This window comes from Giraffa tippelskirchi, chromosome X, assembly GCF_054371585.1.
Source record: "Giraffa tippelskirchi isolate mGirTip1 chromosome X, T2T-mGirTip1v1.2.pri, whole genome shotgun sequence".
NCBI classification, from domain to species: Eukaryota; Metazoa; Chordata; class Mammalia; order Artiodactyla; family Giraffidae; genus Giraffa; species Giraffa tippelskirchi.
In genome coordinates, this window is record NC_137289.1 from 29,014,389 (window position 1) to 29,035,364 (window position 20,976).

The 20,976-nt window shown below is 37.4% G+C and overlaps 1 protein-coding gene and 1 pseudogene across 15 annotated transcripts in view; one reads left to right on the forward strand and one right to left on the reverse strand.

Moving 5' to 3' along the window:
• THOC2 (THO complex subunit 2) overlaps positions 1–3,956 on the forward strand; it is a 119,559-nt gene extending 115,603 nt beyond the window's left edge. For 8 of the 15 annotated variants that reach the window (XM_081565223.1, XM_081565233.1, XM_081565230.1 and 5 more), the window contains one exon: positions 3,164–3,956. Coding sequence is in view for 4 of the 15 variants with exons in the window: in XM_081565233.1 (XP_081421359.1) it covers positions 3,164–3,178 (15 nt within the window). In the remaining 11 variants the exon portion in view is untranslated. Of the gene's footprint in view, positions 1–1,240 lie in introns of all 15 variants that reach the window. The other 7 variants (XM_081565222.1, XM_081565229.1, XM_081565224.1 and 4 more) reach the window with 1 other exon arrangement.
• On the reverse strand, positions 990–2,038 carry LOC145536463 (tyrosine-protein kinase Fer pseudogene; annotated as a pseudogene).
• Positions 3,957–20,976: the final 17,020 nt, after the last annotated feature.

The window sequence follows — 20,976 nt, forward strand, 5'->3', positions numbered from 1 at the left end:
GTCAATTTCATCCATGTGTGCCTTTCTACTTGGCTTGTGGGTGCCTGTGTGTGTGTGTGTGTGTGTGTGTGTGTGTGTGTGTGTGTGTGTGTGTGTGTGTGTGTGTGTGTGTGTGTGTGTGTGTGTGTGTGTATGTGTATAGGTACTAGAATTAACCAGGAATAAGCTATTAATTTGCTAGGCTTGTATAGTTTCTCTACATAAATTTTGTTGCCATCCAGAGGGCTTTTTTATGAAGAACCTTTGAACTGTTGAAACATTTCTTAGGACCTTTTTGGTGAATTTAATCATAAAATTAGTGTGTATGTGTGTTTATAAAGGGGTAGCTCTGATAATAAGGCTGATATTCTATTTGCCTTTGTTCTCTACTTTGATCGACAGTCTAGCTGCTCGTTCACCCAGACCTATGTTTCAGACTTCCTTCTTGCTGTCGTAGCTCTCTATAAAGTAACGTCATTGAAAATCAGCTGTCTCAACTCTGAAAGGGTACTCTTTGAAGGCATTTCATACATAGTTTTCTGATACCCAGACAAAGGAGAAGGATGTGGTGGAACATAGGGAAATGACAACCTTTCTAAAACAGCAAGGGCTATTTCTGGCAAAAAACAAAGAAGAAAAAACCCCAGGATGTGCAAATAATTCCCAATAGAAAGTGATGTTTACAAATGTAATCTTTTCTTAGCACAGTGAAAGGCCACCTTTTTTGGAAATGTGTCCTGCAAAGATGGTATTACCAATGCAGTTTATAGCACTGGTAGAGGGAAGCTGTCCAGGATTGAGGACAGCCAACTCTGAACTGAGCCTAAAGTAGATAGAAACTCTTTGAGAAATATCAGCAGTCCTTGATGTGAAAAGATAGATCTGTGGGATTTCTTGCATTTAGAACCTGTGCTTTCTTATTACAGTGGTTAAAGTTGTACATATTTCTTAAAAATAGTTGAAAAAAAATAACCTTAGTAAAATATTCCAGGTAATGTGGTATAAAATTGTTAATGAGAAGAAAATATTACTCTGCTGGAAGATAGAGTCCTAAAGTCTGAGTTTGGCATTGTTTCATCACTATGTGACTCGCTTCTTGATGGCATTTCTTTCTCAAGTACCCTGAACTTGGGGCGGTTTTCAAGTTTGTAATCCCAAGACTTCAGCATTATTTTGTAAATACATTCTGGACACTGCTGAGAGACTGACATCCGGTATCTTCTTTCCATTTGCTCTTGTGCTTGCTGATTTGTCATTCCAGGGTGTGGACAGACCTCTAAGCTGAAGGTCTCCCAGAGGAGGATGCCAAAGCTCCATGCGTCACTCTCAGAACGATATCTCCCATAAATAAGAGCTTCTGGTGCTGTCCATTTAATGGGAATCTGCTTTAAATCAGAAGATGAATACACACCACCATCCTCTTGACGAGACATTCCAAAGTCACTGATTTTCAGAACATTATTTTCACCTCCAGGCAGTTTCTTGCAGCAGGGTCCCTGTGTATACAATTTTTACCTGAGATTTGCCATCCAGAAGCAGCATCTAATAAAATTTTCACTAACTGTTTTAGTTCATCCTTCTTTCTCAGAAAGGAGAGGAAATCATGTCCTGGAACACATCCCTTAATTTTGTAGTTAGGCTGTATTTGTGTGCTAACTTTTATGAGTTTTACAATATTGGTATGATTATATTGCTTGAAGATTCTGGCTTCTTGTAAAAAGTTTAATTTCAGTTCCTGGGAAAGATCATGATCATCTTCACATGTTCTAACAATGATACTAGTTTTATCTTTTAATGTACCCCTAAATGTGTCATCAAAATTTCCCTTGCCCAGTAATTATGACAGCTTCATGATTGAGAACCCATTTCTTACACTGATACCATGATACTCTTTATTGTAACATGGACTTTTTTGGCAGTTAAAAAATGTGAGTTAAATTCACATAAAATAAAATTTACCAAAGTGGTTGTTAATATATCACTGTGTTGTAACTATCACCATTAATTCCAGAACATCTACATCATCCCCGAAACAGACCCCACACCTGTTAAGAGTCATTCCCAATTCCCTCTTTCCCCACCCCCTGGAAGTAACTAAAGTATTTTCTCTTTGGATTTGCCTATTTTGGACATTTCATAAAAATGAAATCATTCTATATGTGGCCTTTTGTGTCTAGCTTCTTCTACTTACCATCATGTTTTCAAGATTCATCCATGTTGTAGCATGTATAAGAGCTTCATTTCTTTTTATAAGTGAATACTTTTCCATTGTATGAATGTGTACCACATTTTGTTTATCCATTCATCAGTGATGAACAGGAACAATGATTTTTAAGTATTAAAATTGTTAAGTTCAACATACGTGTATCTATAATTATGATTGGTAATGTCAAGATTATACATGATGTGAACAGAATGCTGTATAGAAATGATATGTAAATTATGTCAGCATTTGATGCAAGTGTGATTATTTTCTAAGACCCTTCTAGCTCTGATTTTATGAAATATGTGAATGTAGTATTTCATCAGTAAAATTTAATGCCTTAAGCATTAATTTAAAATTTGAATGAGAACAATGTTAGGCAGATGTGAACTTATTTGACACATGTTGTAATAATCATGTTTTGATTTATTTCAAATATGCAGTATTTGAAAAATGTCAATACATAAAGGAAATGAGTATAATTAAGTCAATATATTTTTAAAGCAATTTTTATAATTTAGCAGACATTGCATCTTAATATAAGTAACTATTAAAATCATGTCCTTGTGAAAAAATGTGATGTCATTTTTCTTTTTATTGATCATGTAAAATTGATTTCTTTTCATTGCTATGTGTTGTTTACTTTTGACAAGCTATTGCTTGTCCCAGTGGAATGTTTTACTTGTTCCTATTTCATTTTTTCCTTCCTCCCTTCCCCCATTCCCCTCTTTTCCTCTCTCAGATAAAATACAAGTTATCATAGTATGCTGCGTAGGCAATAAGAAATACACAAATATTTTATCCTTATCTAGGGACTTAATTCAGGCATTGGTTATTCACAGAACTCATTGATTTTCTTTCTTAAATCTTCCTTCTCTCCTCCCTTCTCCTTTCGTCTGCCCCTCTTCCGCCTTCCATCCATCACCTCTCTCACCCACCTTCCCTTCTTATCTATCAATATAATCACTTTGTTTCTTTCAGGTGAGATTGGATTGAATTGTTCAGCTGTGACCAGAAATTTATTTTCCTGAGTAGATTGCCAAGAATTATGAATGAAGAGGGCCCATTTGCATCTCCTTAAATTATTCAGTTATCTGCTTTATTGCTCCATGCTGAAAACTTAAAATTGTTGAGTTGTGCATTACTGTATTTAACTTGTTGCTTGGTTTCTACATGTTTATTTTCAGTAAATGGCTGAAAGTGTTAACTGTTCCATATTTTTAGCACAATGTGCTGCATACAGTTTCCAACAAGCAAATAAGGTTACATATGTACAGAATTTCACTTGAGAGTAACTAAACATTGCCTGGGTTTATTTTTTTTTCAATATGAAATGCTTCCTTTTTATTGTTTGAAATGGAAAATAAACAATTATTTGAACCATTTTGAATTTACCTCATTTAAAAACTCAATTTTAACTTATTATTTGGCCTGTTTTTATATTTAGTCAGTAAAAAAACAAAGTGGGAGCAGTGTCTTATGCAATGCCTAGGAATCATTTTATATAGTTCGTGTATGACATTAAAACATGTTTGAAAAAAAAATGGTACCAGCACTCACTTGTCCCTTGCCATTTTTTCTTGTAATTATGTTAGAAAAATCAAGGGGTTGGGGGGAATAAAAATGTGTTTTAATTCTACAGTTAGAGAAGCTTTGTATTGCTGAACTTTCATCTGGAAAAGTTTCACAGTGACATTTTTAAAAGGAAGTTTTTTTATCTATCGAATTCTACTCATGTAACCTTTTTTTCTAAATAAACAATAGTTTTCTCAAATGATTGTATATCATTGTGTATATTGTTGCTTATTCAAAATAACTTAGCTAGGATTCCTAGCCCTTTTCTTCTTATTTGTGTCTTAGTCCATGGACCACAATGTTTCCAAATGACAGACATCTTATCCAATAATATGAGAAAATCCTATTTGCTTTCCTCTGCACTTGAGGTAGAAAGTGGGCTGAAATCATGCCCAGACTTATTCATTTACTCTTCAGTTTCTTGGACCCAAATGATACCTATGCAAATTAATTTTTTTGTAGAGAATGACAGTAAAGGGTTTGATTTTTAAAAGGATTGAGACATGCTGAGTATATCTTAGGCTTGGCAAAGGAATATAAATCTTGATGCACCCTTTTAGGTAATTATAATTTGCAAATTGATGAGCTCAGTGATTATTGGAGAGTGATCCATTCAATGGCTGTTGAGCACCTATAATGTGCCTGGCATTTAAAAAAAAACACAATACATTGTTAGAATGATTATGTCAATGAGAAAATAACTATGGTTCACCTCAAAATCATTTGTTTGAAACATATCAGGGAAGAGCTTTCCAGCAGTTATGTTGCATTGGCATTTTAAAGATTTCATGATTGTGAAAATTTGCCAGAACTTAGCATCAGAATCTCTTCTCTCTGTCCTCCAATTTACTGAACATGGTAGCCTTTGCTTTTTTGCTTTTGGCCTTGCTAGAAATGCATTGAGGGTGGAAAATACTAACTTTGAACTTAATTGTGCAGAAATTTATGTTGCAAGAAGAAAATCTGATAGCTATTTTATTTTATTTTTTGATAGCTATTTTAAAACACCTCTGTTCTACAGGCAAAGAAGTATTAAGACCTAACTTCTGTATCTACAGTGCTTCCAATTCCAACTTGAGAGATAAGGGCCAATTGAGTGCTGTTGGGGGTCAGCAAACTTTCTGTAAGGAGCCAACTAGTAAATATTTGAGACTTTGTGGGTTTACATTAAGCCATTTGGAACGCCTCACTTCAGCATTATAATATGGAAGCAGCCATAGATGGTATGTAAATGAATGAGCATGATGGAGTTCCAGTAAAATTTTATTTTCAAAAACCTGCTCCAGAGAATCCTATGGAAGATTTATTCAAAAAAATATTTGAGTACCTCTTATGCACCAGAGGTCCAGCCTTGAGGAAAACAGTTTCTGCCTTCATGGAACTTCCTATTAGGTTGATGAAAAAGTAATTGTGGTTTTGGACCCTGAATTTTAAAATCATTATAACTAGGCTCAAACGCATCTTTATTAATAAAAATAGGAACCATTACAATCACCACATTTTTGCCAATGAGAAATAAGTTTGTTTATTCCTGTAGCATACAAATCCATGCTTCAGGATTCAACACATTTTCTGCTTCCTGCTGGTTGTGGAACTGTTTTCCCTGAAAAAAGTTGTCGAGATACTTGAAGAAGTGGTAGTTGGTTGGTGAGAGGTCAGGTGAATATGGCAGATGAGACAAAACTTCTTAGCCCAATTCGTCCAATTTTTGAACCATTGGTTGTGTGCCCTGCATTCTGTTGACCAATGCAAGCTGCAGGCATTGTAGTTTTCAGTGCATCTCATCAATTTGCTGAGCATACTTTTCATATGTAATGGTTTCACTGGGGTTCAAAAAGCTGTAGTGGTTCAGACTGGCAGCAGACCACCAAAAAGTGACCACGACCTTTTTTTGGTGCAAGTTTGGCTTTGGGAAGTGTTTTAGAGTTTCTTGGTCTAATCACTGAGCTGCTCATCACTGATTGTCATATAAAATCCACTTTTCGTCACACATCACAATCCAAGAAATGGTTCACTGTTGTGTAGAAGAAGACACTCCAAAATGACAATTTTTTTGATTTGCCATCAGCTCGTGAGGCACCCACTTATCAAACTTTTTCACCCTTCTGGTTTGCCTCAAATGCTGAACAACTAGAATGGTTGATATTGAGTTATTGGGCAACTTCTCGTGGAGTTGTAAGAGGATCATTTTTGATGATGGCACTCAATTGTTGGCAACTTCCGATGGCCAGCCACTATGCTCCTCATCTTTAAGACTCTTGTCTCCTTTGCAAAACTTCTTGAACTGTACGTTCATTAGCAGTTCCTGGGACAAATGCTTTCTTGATGTTGTGAGTTGTCTTCTCTGCTTTATGACCTGTTTTGAATTTGAATAAGAAAAATCACTCGAATTTGCTGTTTGTCTAACATCATTTCCCTAGTCTAAAATAAATGTAGTAAAGTAATTAGCCCCCAACTAAAATAAATAAATTTATTTAAAAAATGTAAAATACACAGCAAGTAATGTCATTAGCAAAAAACATAAAGCAAGAAATATGCATTGAAATATATAACATAACCACATTTATTTAAGAATGTATTCCAATATCGAGCAGCAAAGTTCAACAATGCAAAGTGGAGGCAAACAACAAATGTTGGAGGGAGGGGGGAAAAAACCCAGGTAAGGAGATTGGATGGGGCAGGACTTATTCCTTTACATAACAGTGGTCATGTGGAATGAAGATGTACAAAGCAGAATATTTTGAGGTGGTTATTGCAGTATGACTATTTTATTACTACATAATGTGAGCAGGAGCTATCCCTAATCTCTCATCTATCTTTGAACCTTTTACATGAGAATCATATAATATGCAGGATTTCACAGGACCTAGGCTGTAAGCTCTAGTGGTTGTTAACTTTAGGTTCATAAATGGACTTGAAGGATATCTATGGACTCGCCAGAAATTGAATGCAATTTGTGGTATGTGCATTTTCTTGGGTTGATAATTTGCCCCCGAGCCTCTAAAAGATGGATTCAAGATGACAGGTTTGTTTTTCGGTGTCTTCTAAAGAACTCTAAAAAGCCTCTACCCAACCAATCCTGAATCCATCTCAAGTTGATCATAACTTGGAAGATGGTCATCCATTCCTCTGTATTGTATTAAGTGGTAGTGACAAAAGTTAAAACATCTTGCCTTGTCAAATTATCTACAGGCTATCTGCAGTTTATCGTTGGAAAATCACTTGTTAGTGGAATAGAGCCATTTTCTATTTCAAGGAGATGCTTTAACCAAGTATGAGTGGAAATCCCAGTATGCTGATTTTTTTTTTCAATAATTATTGCAATTGTTTTATTTCTTGGGCTTCCCTGATAGCTCAGTTGATAAAGAATCCGCCTGCAATGCAGGAGACCCTGGTTAGATTCCTGGGTCAGGAAGATCCCCTGGAAAAGGGATAGATTACCCACTCCAGTATTCTTGGGCTTCCCTTGTGGCTCAGCTGGTAAATCCACCTGCAATGCAGGAGGCCTAGGTTCGGTTTTATTTCTACTCGACCATGTTTCAAGAAGGATTTATAAAAAAAAAAGCATACAGTACAATATTTTAAAAGTAAATGAGAAAATTTGATTTCTGGGTGAAAATAATACCCCAAGTGAAGCCAACACCCCAAAATGTTGTGTACACTTGATTCATGAATTGGCTCTGAAAAACCTGGCAGGCCACACAGAGAAGGTAGTGTGGTCAATTAGAGAAATTACAGTGTCCATCATATAAAAAGCCAGTCATAGTGGAGAATAACATTTTCTGGCAGTTAAGCCTAAAGGAGCTTCTCTTTTGTGTTCTCATAAAGAAACAGCCTTGTCTTTTCAGTAAATAAAATGAAGGGATTGTATCTTGTAATACCCCTGAATGTTAGCTGATGGGCAACAGCTCAGCTCATTCAAGTGAAGGCTATTTCTACAATGACACCAAAATACATATCTCAGGCAGCTAAGTCTCTGATGCTTTGGTTTAGTCCAGGAAATCAGTTTTGAATATTTGAGACCAGGTATTTAAACTGGGATTTATGGTGGCCTTACTTTTTATGAGCATGTTTGTAAAAATCAGAAAACTCATGCAATCCTTGTTTGATTCTCATGATCCAAGTAACATAAGATCTCATTAGTTTAAAAGCTGTGCCTGGCCTTTGTTTTGTTTACATTTTTGTGGATACTGATCTCTAAAGACTGCCTCTTGGGTAGAATTAAGCTTTTAGTATTATAGCCATTTAATATTCTATCTTACTGCTTATCAGAAACAAGTTTAAATGTTTAATTTTTTTAATTGAAAATTTGAATAACATTTCTAGAGGTCCTGTCAGGGGCAAAGAGACTTTATTTGTTCTAGAGCTGAGAATAGAAGGATTTCTTTAAAAGATGCAAATTCATGCTAATTGAATACAGATTTTGGAGTTATAAACACAAATTGACATGATAATTGAGAATAACAATAGGAGGATATTGGAGGATAGTGGAAATATTGGATATAATGACCATTTCTATATGGGTCAGGCTAACAAAAGTTTAATTCCTTTGGTGTGTTGTTAAATGGAGTTTTTTTTGTTTGTTTGTTTTCAGTTGTGCTGAATCTTTGTTGCTCCGCATGGGCTTTCTCTAGTTGTGGCGGTGAGCGGGGGCTACTATTTGCTGTGGTGAATAGGCTTCTCATTCCAGTGGCTTCTCTTGTGGAGCACAGGCTCTGGGCACACGGGCTTCAGTAGTTGTGGCACACGGGCTTAGTTGCTCCACGCCATGTGGAATCTTCCTGGACCAGGCATCAAACCCATGTCTCCTGCATTGGTAGGCAGATTCTTATCCACTGTACCAGGAAGTCCTGGAGGTATTTAATGGAGAAAGGAAAAGAGGAGATTTTGACTGAGTACAGAGCACATAAACTTGAGAAATGCATCCCTGCAAATGAGAAATAGCCTTCTTTTAAGGGATAGGAGCTAGAAAATGACCTGTTACTTTAACTTAGATGACCTCTGATTTTTGTCAGATGACAGATGTCCTTGGATTTGAGAATCAGACTGATAAACAGCTATTACCCCTGTCCTCATGAAACTTTAACCAGAATGATATATTGTTCTATATTCAAGGCCTTTATGATCTTTATTTCAGTGCAGTGTGTAGCGGTACTTACCTTCTAGTTACATTTCATCATTATCAAAGAACATTTATAAATTGTAATTAGATATACCACTGCTAGGTACTATTACGCAGGCACCTTTTGTGCTTTCCAGGATAATTCATCCAAGAAGTCACTGATACAGACAAAAGATTGTGCTTATGACATATACAAGCAGGAAATGTAAAATGAGTAAGATATACACATCGCATGTTATCTGAGGTTCAATTACATTTTTAGATGATGGTGAGTACTCAGGGTAAGAATGACCTCAGACTATGTGTGATTTGGGAAGTCTTCTCAAAAGGTTGATCTGGGAAGACTTCGTGAAGGATTTAGATGTTCAGGAAGCCAACCTATTTCAACTCAGACCTAGAGGGTGTAGGTCTTTTTGGATCTGGTTCCACCCTAAGTTGGCACTGGAGGAGAGAGTGTCTCCAGAAGAGATCGAGAATTCAGACCCATTTGGGTGCAGTGAAGAATCCCTCACGCCAACTTGTTATCAATACTAGCACGGGATTGGATCATACCTCTTTACCTCTTTATATACTGTTTCATGCTTCCTCAAGACTTTTTCAGTCTTTTTTCATGACTAACCCTGATGTCACCAATCTTTTTATCACCGTAATCAGTTTTAATCATATTTTTTGTATCATTACAGGTCATTGAAAAGTTATTGCCTCTGTATCAAAATGATTTTCTTCGTCTCCTCTGGGTGAGGATGAGTTCCACTTAAACTTCCTCACCTCCTCTTCACAATGCCCTTTTGTCCATGAATTAGATCTCACAATACATGTAAAAGCACATAAAGAGGACCTAGTACATAGCAGGTCCTCGGTAACTGTTAGCAGCTGTTATTAGTGGTAATATTTATAGCAGGGGGGTCAGCTGAATCAGAATTTATCAAAAATATTAGGCACCCTGCACTCCAAATATACTAAATCAAAGTCTCTTGGAGCGCAGGCCTGGAGGAGTGTTAAAGGCAGTTCCTCAGGTGATTATAATGTGGAGATGATATTTGGGAATTTGTAACAGAGTTTAACTAGCCTACAATCCCAAGCACCTGTGTTCTTATCTCAGGGACAGAAGCACCTGTGTTCTTATCTCAGTTAGGGACAGAACCAATCCAGAGGCTGTTGCTAGGGGAGAGAATTGTATTAGGTCCCAGGGAAAACCCATCGTTAGCAAGAAATATTTTAAAATCAAGAGTAACAGCCTCTGTCCTGGGTTCAGCCAGCACATGCTGCTCTTGTTCACTCTAACCCTCTTGCCTTCCCCAGCCTACCTTCACTTACCTTCCTGGATCTAACCTCTTGTTAGCCTGGATGTGAATCATCAGCAAACATCTACTACTAAGGTAAGCGGTTTGGAATTCAGACCTACTTTTGGTATTGCTTATACCTTCTCCTTTAACTCTTATCTGCAGTGGTTCACTTTTTTATGATTGGAGTTGCATTTGGGCCTGGGTTTTGTCCTCTGTTCTTTACTTTTCCTTGCCTCATATTCTGATGTTGGTGAGTGAGGTGGTTGTATAAACATTTACTAATTCCGTGCTATAACTTTCTCTTTAAACATTACTCTAGCTGCATCTCACAAGGTTGACGTATGGTATTTTCATTTTCTTACAGCTCGAAATATTACCACTAATAACAATATAAATATTTTTTCCCTTGGGATTTATTCTTTGACTCATGTGTTATTTAGAAGTTTGTTGCTTCATTTCCAAATATTTGCAGATTTTCCAGATATCCTTCTGTTACTGATATATAGTTTAGTTGCACTGTGGTCAAAGTACCTTCCTTGAATTATTTAAATCCTCTTCAATTTACTGAGATTTGTCTTATGGCCCAGCAGCTGGCCTACCGTGGTGACTATTCCGCATGTGCTTGAAAAGATGGTGCATTCTGCTTTACTTGGATGCAGTGTTCTATAAATGCCAATGAGGTCGTTGGTTGGTGGCATTCCAGATCTTCTGTGCCCTTGCTGATTTTCTGTCTGCCTGGTCTGTCAATTACTGAGAGAGGTGTTTTGAATTTACAAATATAATTGTGACAATTATTTCTTCTTTTAGTTTTGTCATTTTTTAGTTCCTGTATTTTGAACCGTTACGATTAGGTGCATGCACACTTCGGATTATATATTCTTGGTGAATTGACCCCTTTATCAAAATGAAGTATTCTTCTTTACCCCCTGGTAATACTCCTCATTCTAAAATCTACTTTAAAATTAATACAGTTTCTCAAGGTTTCTTTTCTTTTGGCCACACCATGCAGTCTGTGGGATCTTAGTTCCCGTACCAGAGATCAGACCCTTGCTCCCTGCAGTGGAGGCATGAAGTCTTACCCACTGGACTGCCAATACACTTGATTGTATTTGCATGGTATATTTTTTCCATCCTTTTCCTTTATATTTGAAATAGGTTTTCTTGCTTTTTAATTCAATCCAATGACAATCTCTGCCTTTTAATTCAAGTGTTTAGACAGTGCATTTAATGTCATTATTGAATGGTTAAGTGTCAGGATACATTTAACAGGAGGCTTCCTATGTGCTGTTTTCAGTCTTGCATGAATTCTATGTTCCTTAACAGCACCTGAATACAGGTGCCAGAGAGCTGGCAAGCCGGCTTTCGGGGATAATAGAAATTCATGTATCTCATTTGTATGGAAATTCCATATGGTGAACAGCAGCCATTTACAACTCTCCTCCTTTCTGATATGTAAAGTAACTTTTACAACCCCCTCTCTTGAGAATGATTCTAGCCTCTGGCTTTCTACATGACTTGTTAGATTTTTGATCCTTGTCTCTGCTAAAAAGGGATATCTTGTAAGAGAGTATATATATGCCCACAATATGTTGAATAAATGCCTTTGTTCCATAGAGCACTGGTCCCCATGTCTCTCTCTCTCTCTCTCTCCCTCTCCCTCTCTCTCCCCCTCTCTCTCCTCTGTCCCCTTCAGGAGGCTCAGCCTCTTTTCTTCCTTCTTTCACTTTCTTATCGGTCGACTCTGTACCCCCAAGTTCCAGTCCATTAAAGGACCACAACAGTTAAGTTGAAATCTGACTTCTTGCTATTTTTTTCTATCTGTCCTGTTGTCTCTTTTTTTTTTTTTTAACTTTTCCTCTGCCTTTTTAAAGATGAATTGTGCCTCTTTTTCCTCATTGGTAAAGTGAGGCTAATAATGAGAACCATTTCATAAAGTTGTCCTAAGGATTAAGTGAGTTCATTCATACGGTAGTGCTTGCCCCATATTTATGTAGAGCTCCATAAATGGTTGTTTTTAAAATCTGAGGATGGAGATTTCCTAGGGATATCAACTCTCCGGAGGTTTTTGATTCTAGATCTGTTTTGTACATATGTTGGTGAGGTGGTTAGCTGTCTATGGGTAAGTTTAAGTGGGCAATGCAAGGCCCTCATTCCAAAATATCACCCCTACCGGATAGCTGTGGTGTAAAATTCTCAAAATTAAGCACTTCACAAGCACTTCTGGAGTTGTACCTGTTCATTAAACTAAGGCATTGTGGGAGAGGGCAGTCGGTTTTCTTACTAGCACTGAAGCACAAATGACTTCTGATGATAGTACCTCATACTCTCATGTTACCTAGGAAAGCACTGAGAGATTTTACCTGGGCAAAAGTCAGCGAAAGGGACATGGCCTGATCCTGGGAGAGTGCCACAGCATGATGGCTACTTGAAGGTAAAAAAACAGGTAGGAAAGGTGCCAAAAAGGACCTAGCTCGCTTGGTGGTTTTGCCTTGGGCATATTTGTGAAGTTAAGCTTCTGGGTTTTGTACTTGTTTGTTTCCTTCAGCTTCACTATAGGAATATGACACAGTTGATATTTAACTGTTTGATTCTTGCAATCGTTAACTTGGTCATATTTTACAGTTCATCTCTCATCATCTGTGCGTGCTCAGTCATGTCTGACTCTTTGCGACCCCTTGGACTGCAGCCAGCCAGGGTCCTCTGCCCATGGAGTTCTCCAGGCAAGAAAACTGGAGTGCGTTGCCGTTTCCTTCTCCAGGAGATCTTCCCTACCGAGGGATTGAACCTAGGTCTCTTGCATTGGCAGGCAGATCTTTACTGTCTGAGCCACAAGGGAACAGTTCACTCACCTCCAAAACATAAGGCCACTGGTTTGGAAGTCTAGGTCATAGTGGGTTGGGGGTAATTGTGCTTTTCCCTCTTAAATGAGGATTTGTTTGGTTCCTGTGAATACTTCAACAGTGATGAGGAATATGAGCGCCACAAGTAGGAACTACTTAATACCAGCACCTAACACAGTGCATGGCACAGTATGGGTACACAATAAATATTTGACCTATTTTAATTTCTTCCAAATGAATAGAAACTTTTGAATCAGATCAACAAGTCATTATCACCTGCTTGACTCCCTGCCCTCACTGTTCTTCAGCTCATCTCACTTGGACCATTAACCACCTCTAAACTGAATCCCAGACATGGTCTCTGGAGCCAAACCTACCCTGAGCTGCTGCTGAGTCGCTTCAGTCGTGTCCGACTCTGTGTGACCCCGTAGACGGCAGCCCACCAGGCTCCCCCGTCCCTGGGATTCTCCAGGCAAGAACACTGGAGTGGGTTGCCATTTCCTTCTCCAAAGCTACAGGAGTATGAAAAGTGCTAGACAAGTGTTTCAACAACTCAAGCATTAGCTTTGTTACTGGTTCTGCTCCAACTCTGAGTACAGGTTTGGTAACAGGACTTTTCTCTTGCCCCTGTGGCTAGCCCCGCCTCTGCACCCAAGATTCACAAACAGGGTCTTTTTTCTGTATTCCATTTTATCTAGAGTTGGTGTCCATATGTCATATACAAGAAATCATAGCCAAGTCTCTAAATATCTGCTGCTTAGCCTGTTCTCTTCTATGTCAACAAATATAAAACTAGGGGTTGTGTTAGCCTTAAAGGATTTAAGACATTGGAAGAGGATTATTAGGGGAACAGATGGCATTATACCAAAGTTTGGTCTTTTGGAGAAGTCTTCTTTAAATTGCTTTGCAACAGGAAGGGAAAAAGAAATCATTTTCCTCTTCCCTCCTGCACTGTTATCAGGATCCAGCCTGCAGACTGGTATTAGAAGTTCCAGAGTTGAGATAGATTTCCAATCTGTAAGCTTTTGTGAGCTGGTCTAAGAACCTAACTACCCTTTGTTCTCATGGGAAAATATGTTCTGAGTTTCAAACAGTTGACTTACAGATAAATTTTGGGACACAACCCATTGATAAATTAGAGATGACTGGTAGGCTAATTCAGCCATACTTGTTTTCACCAGGGAGCCTGGGTAAATGAATTTCCTGAATAGTCTCTATATAACAATGGGTGCCACTCCTTTTCTATATCTCTTAATAGAAAATAGAGGTTTTTCTTTTCAAGGTTGATGTTATTATTTTTGACAGACGATGAGTTGGCTAAAGAAAATTCTCTTTCTGGTTATTTTTATTTTGATAGAGTTGTGTGTTAGTTGCTCAGTTGTGTCCAACTCTTTGCGACCCCATGGACTGTAGCCTCTGTCCATGGGATTCTTCAGACAAGAATACTGGAGTGGGTTGCCATTTCCTTCTCCAGAGGATCTTCCCGACCCAGGAATTGAACCCAGATCTCCTGAATTGCAGGCAGATTCTTTACTGTCTGAGCCACCAGGGAAATGGCCATTAATTTGAGACTGATATGAGTTTAAAGCAACTTAAAAATATATTGGAGTTTAAATTTTTTCTAACACTTCTTTTTCTCTTTCTAATTTGAATAACACTCACTGAGGTAATTTACATGGCACATTTTCCCAGGGTCTCTTTTAATTGTTCGGTTCTTTTGGCAGACATAAAGCGTAGATGTCTAATATCCTAGGAACAATCGGTTAACCTTTGAAGAAAGAACATTATGGGTAATAGAAGATTTAAGCCAGAGGGACTTTTCATGCAGTCACACTCCCAATCATTTTAGAGCTAGTATGTTTAAAGATGAAGTCATTAGGAATATTTCAGGAGCCACATCTCAGTGTTCCCTGTGGGATATGTCCAGGGAAATTCTGACTGTCTACCAGTCCAATTAGAGTTTAAACTCTTTCTCAAAGTAAGAAATATATATCCAACATGCATTCTCTGCCTTGGTGAAGCATGAAAGTTGCTGAGGTATGAAATAAGTGATTTGTTTTATGTTTAGTCAGAAAGCTTCCTTAGGACATTTTAAAACCACAGTTCTGTTAGCAAAATTTACACTTACCTACTGAATTTGGAGAACATACTCAATGGCTTAACTGAGACACATGCTAAAATTAAAGTGATAAATTTCCATTAAAATTCTGATTAATGTAGCTTAGTGAAATGTTAGCATTATTAGCAACATGTCCTCTTTTGAGGATGGAAGGATACTTTGTTTTGGGGTGGGGAGGGCGTGCTTGATCAGGGAGAAGGTGAAGTCAGATGGCAAACATTAGAGGTGCTAAAATGAAGCATAAAAACAGCACACTCGTTCCCTCCTCCCCCCTTTTTTTTCTTTTTATATCCAAAGACCTTTAGAGGTAAGAGAGCTATTAGCCTGTAAGTTTAACTTGTTCATTATCCTGGGTACTCCTGGTTCACTTTACACAATAAACATGTTCCTATAAAGTGTTCTAGAGTGCACACATGCATAAATTAAATAATTTTCTCATTGACTCACATTTTCATTTCTGATCTTCATTTGTCAACAGGTTCTAAAACTGTCAGATATTTAATAAGAGGTGTTTGAACACAGAAGGATATTCTGTTCTTTCAGGGAACTATAGTGAATTATTTTCTGGACTCCGATCAGTTGTGGATAGTTTAAGTTATAAACCTTGAGAAAGTGAGGTGACTAAAAGGCTTATTAGAAAATGTACTGCCATAATATTTAACAGGTCATGCAATCACTTTTCCTTATTTTGAAGTTTTAGATAACTTTTCTTAGTCTTCTCTGTGATATTGGACAATTTCTAAAGAGTGGTCTAGGTCACAAAAAATAGCTGGACTCACTGTGTTTTTGTGTCAAGATATTAATTGAACTTATTGCTTAGTTAATAATTTTCTGTAATTCTTAGAGATGATGGAAATTAAATATAGGCTCAATAGGGGAGATGATGTCATTGTTCACAGTTGTTTACTCTCCACCATTCCTGTAAGATGATTGTGTATCCTTACCCATTGCCAGGTGACTTGCCATGCCTCTTGTGGGAGGAGTATAGATTTGACTTTGAGCTCCACTGACAGGCTTTGGCAATAGAGTATGAATGGATATGACACATGTCATATCCAAGTAGCAGTTTAAGGTGACTATGTGGTTTGGCTTGGCCTCTTGTTTTTGCCCTGTGCCGAGAGAATAGTATAGCCCGGGTAAGACATCAGGCTGGGTGCTAGAATGAGAAGACATCTATGTCTACAGAGTAAAGCTTAAAAGAAATGAGCACAGTTGCAATGACCCTCCAATAGCCCATGGCTTACATGTAACATGAACAAAAACTAAAGGTTGTATGCCCCTGTGATTTCCCCCTGCAATGAGGAATGAGACAAGACTGTTCATTCTTACTGCTTCTATTCAACATTTCACTATTTGCCAGGACAAATAGACAAGACGATGAAATTAAAGGCATTTAAATTGTAAAGGAAGGAGTAAAACTATCTCATTTGCAGATGACATGATTTAGTACACTAAAAACTGTTAGAACTAGTAAACAAGTTTGGCAAAGTTGGAGGATACAGAATTAATGTACAAATATCAATTGCATTTCTCTACAATAGCAATGAACAAACGGGAAGTTAGGAAAACAATTTCATTTATAATGGCATCAAAAAGATTAAAATAGGAATAAATATAACAAGGATGCAAACTATATTCTTAAGACTATAAAACATTATTGAAAGAAATTAAATAAGATATAAATAAATAGAAAGACATTTAATAGTCACGGATCAGAAGACTTACTGTCATTAAGATGGCAGCACTTCCCCAACTGATCTATAGGTTCAACCCAGTCTGTATCAGAACTCCAGCTAGCTTCTTTGTAGAAATTGACAAGGTAGTCGTAAAACTCTTATGGAAGTCACGGGACCCAGAATGACTAAAATAATGTTAAAGAGATGAACAAAGTTGGAGGCTTCACATTTTCTGATTTCAAAAGTGTTGACAACGCAAAAATAAGACAGTGAGGCACAGGTTTAAGGATAAACATAGATAAATGGAATAGAATTGAGAACCTAGCCCCCACATTTATAGTCCATTAATTTTCAACGAGGTTACCAAAACAATTCAATGAGGGAAAAATAGTCTCTTCAGAAAATAGTCCTGGGACAACTGAATATTGACATGTGAAAAAATGAAGTCAGACCCCTGCCTCACCTGACATACAAGAATTAATTTGAAATGGATCAAAGACCTAAATGTAACAGCTAAAACTATAAAACTTGTGGAAGAAAAGAAGTAAATCTTCATGATCTTGGATTTGTCACCATGTGCATTAGCAAAAAAAAGGAAAAAAATAGATAATTTGGATTTGATAAAAAGTAAAAACTTTTATGTTTCAAAGGATACTATCAAAAAAAGTGAAAAGACAACCCGTAAGAATGGGAGAAAATATTTGTGAATCATATATCTGATAAAGGACTTGTATCTGGATGACATAAATAAATCTTATAGTTCAATAATAAAAAAGACACACAACCCAATTAAAAATTATGAGTGAACAAAATATGGCATATCCATACTATGAAATATTATTTTGCTCTAAAAAAGGAATGGAGTTACAGTATGAATGAACTTTGAAAACATTATGCTAAGTGAAAGAACCTAGTCTTGAAAGACCATGTATTATGATTCAATGATACAAAATGTCCAGAATAGGCAGAAAATTAGTGGTTGTATAGGTCTGTGGGGACTAGGAGGTAAAACGGTCATAGCTAAAGGATATAGAGCCTTCTTCTTGAGGGCGATAAAAATGTCATAAAATTGATTATTGTAATGATTGCAAAACTCTGTAGATACACTAAAAATATCGAACAGTACAATTTACATGTATGAAATATGTAGTATGTAGCCATGATCATATAGTGGTTAGTAGTCCACATTGGGTATTATGTGAATTATATTTTAATACAGCTATTAACCCCCCCAAAGGTCAGTTTATTTTGACAGTACATATGATCTTGAAAATGCTTTTATCTATGTGGAAAATTCTTAAAGAGGTGGGAATACCAGACCACCTTACCTGCCTCCTGAGAAATCTGTATGCAGGTCGGAAGCATCAGTTAGAACTGGACATGGAACAACAGACTGGTTCCAAATAGGAAAAGGAGTATGTCAAGGCTGTATATTGTCACCTTGCTTATTTAACTTCCATGCAGAGTACATCATGTGAAATGCCAGGTTGGATGAAGCACAAGCTAGAATCAAGATTGCCAGGAGAAATATCAATAACCTCAGATATGCAGATGACACCACCCTTATGGCAGAAAATGAAGAAGAACTAAAGAGCCTCTTGATGAAAATGAAAGAGGAGAGTGAAAAAGTTGGCTTAAAGCTCAACATTCAAAAACAAAGATCATGGCATCTGGTCCCATCACCTCATGGCAAATAGATGGGGAAACAGTGGAACAGTGAGAAACTTTATTTTTCTGGGCCCCAAGATCACTGCAGATGGTGATTGCAGCCATGAAATTAAAAGATGCTTACTCCTTGGAAGAAAAGTTATGACCAACCTAGACAGCATATTAAAAAGCAGAGACATTACTTTGCCAACAGAGGTCCGTCTAGTCAAGCTATGGTTTCTCCAGTAGTCATGTATGGATGTGAGAGTTGGACTATAAAGAAAGCTGAGCACCAAAAGATCATACATCATGACCAAGTGGGCTTTATTCCAGGGATGCAAGGATTCTTTGATATTCGCAAATCAATCAATGTGATACACCACATTAACAAATTGAAAGATAAAAACCATATGATTATCCTAATAAATGCAGAGACAGCCTTTGACAAAATTCAACATCCATTTATGATAAAAACTCTCCAGAAAGCAGGCATAGAAGGAACATACCTCAACATAATAAAAGCCATATATGATAAACCCACAGCAAACATTATCCTCAATGGTGAAAAATTGAAAGCATTTCCCCTAAAGTCAGGAACAAGATAAGGATGCCCACTCTCACCTCTACTATTCAACATAGTTTTGGAAGTTTTAGTCACAGCAATCAGAGAAAAAAAAGAAATAAAAGGAATCCAGATTGGAAAAGAAGAAGTAAAACTCTCACTGTTTGCAGATGACATGATCCTCTACATAGAAAACCCTAAAGACTCTACCAGAAAATTGCTAGAGCTAATCAATGAATATAGTAAAGTTGCAGGATATAAATTAACACACAGAAATCCCTTACACTCTTATACACTAACAATGATAAAACAGAAAGAGAAATTAAGGAAACAGTTCCATTCACTATTGCAACAGAAAGAATAAAGTACTTAGGAATAAATCTACCTAGAGAAACAAAAGACCTATATGTAGAAAACTATAAAACACTGATGAAAGAAATCAAAGATGACACTGATAGATGGAGAAATATACCATGTTCATGGATCGGAAGAATCAACATAGTGAAAATGAGTATACTACCCAAAGCAATCTATAGATTCAATGCAATCCCTATCAAGCTACCAACGGTATTTTTCAGAGAATTAGAACAAATAATTTCACAATTTGTATGGAAATACAAAAAACCTCGACTAGCCAAAGCAATCTTGAGAAAGAAGAATGGAACAGGAGGAATCAACCTGCCTGACTTTAGGCTATACTACAAAGCAACAGTCATCAAGACAGTATGGTACTGGCACAAAGAGAGAAACATAGATCAATGGAACGAAATAGAAAGCCCAGAGATAAATCCATGCACCTATGGACACCTTATCTTTGACAAAAGAGGCAAGAATATACAATGGAGAAAAGACAATCTCATTAAGAAGTGGTGCTGGGAAAACTGGTCAACCACTTGTAAAAGAATGAAACTAGAACACTTTCTAACACCATACACAAAAACAAACTCAAAATGGATTAAAGATCTAAATGTAAGACCTGAAACTATAAAACTCCTAGAGGAAAACATTGGCAAAACAGTCTCTGACATAAATCACAGCAGGATCCTCTATGACCTACCTCCCAGAGTAATGGAAATAAAGGCAAAAATAAACAAATGGGGCCTAATTAAACTTAAAAGCTTTTGCACAACGAAGGAAAAACTATAAGCAAGGTGAAAAGTCAGCCTTCAGAATGGGAGAAAATAATAGCAAATGAAGCAACTGACAAAGAATTAATCTCAAAATATACAAGCAACTCCTGCAGCTCAAGTCCAGAAAAATAAGCAACCCAATCAAAAAATGGGCCAAAGAACTAAACAGACATTTCTCCAAAGAAGACATCCAGATGGCTAACAAACACGTGAAAAGATGCTCAACATCACTCTTTATCAGAGAAATGCAAATCAAAACCACAATGAGGGACCATCTCACGCCAGTCAGAATGGCTGCTATCAAAAAATCTATAAACAATAAATGCTGGAGAGGGTGCAGAGAAAAAGGAACCCTCTTACACTGCTGGTGGGAATGCAAGCTAGTACAGCCACTATGGAGAACAGTGTGGAGATTCCTTAAAAAGTGGAAATAGAACTTCCATACGACCCAGCAATCCCACTGCTAGGCATACACACTGAGGAAACCAGAACTGAAAGAGACACGTGTACCCCAGTGTTCATCACAGCACTGTTTAGCCAGGACATGGAAACAATGTAGATGTCCATCGGCAGACGAATGGATAAGAAAGCTGTGGTACTTATAAGTGTTATTCGCTCAGTCATGTCCGACTCTTTGTGACCCCATGGACTGCAGCCCACCAGGCTCTTCTGTCCATGAGATTTTCCAGGCAAGGATACTGGAGTGGGTTGCCATTTCCTTCTCCAGGGGATCTTCCCAACCCAGGGATCGAACCTGGGTCACGTGCACTGCAGGCAGATCCTTTACTGACTGAGCTACAAGGGTACATATACACAGTGGAATATTACTCAACTATT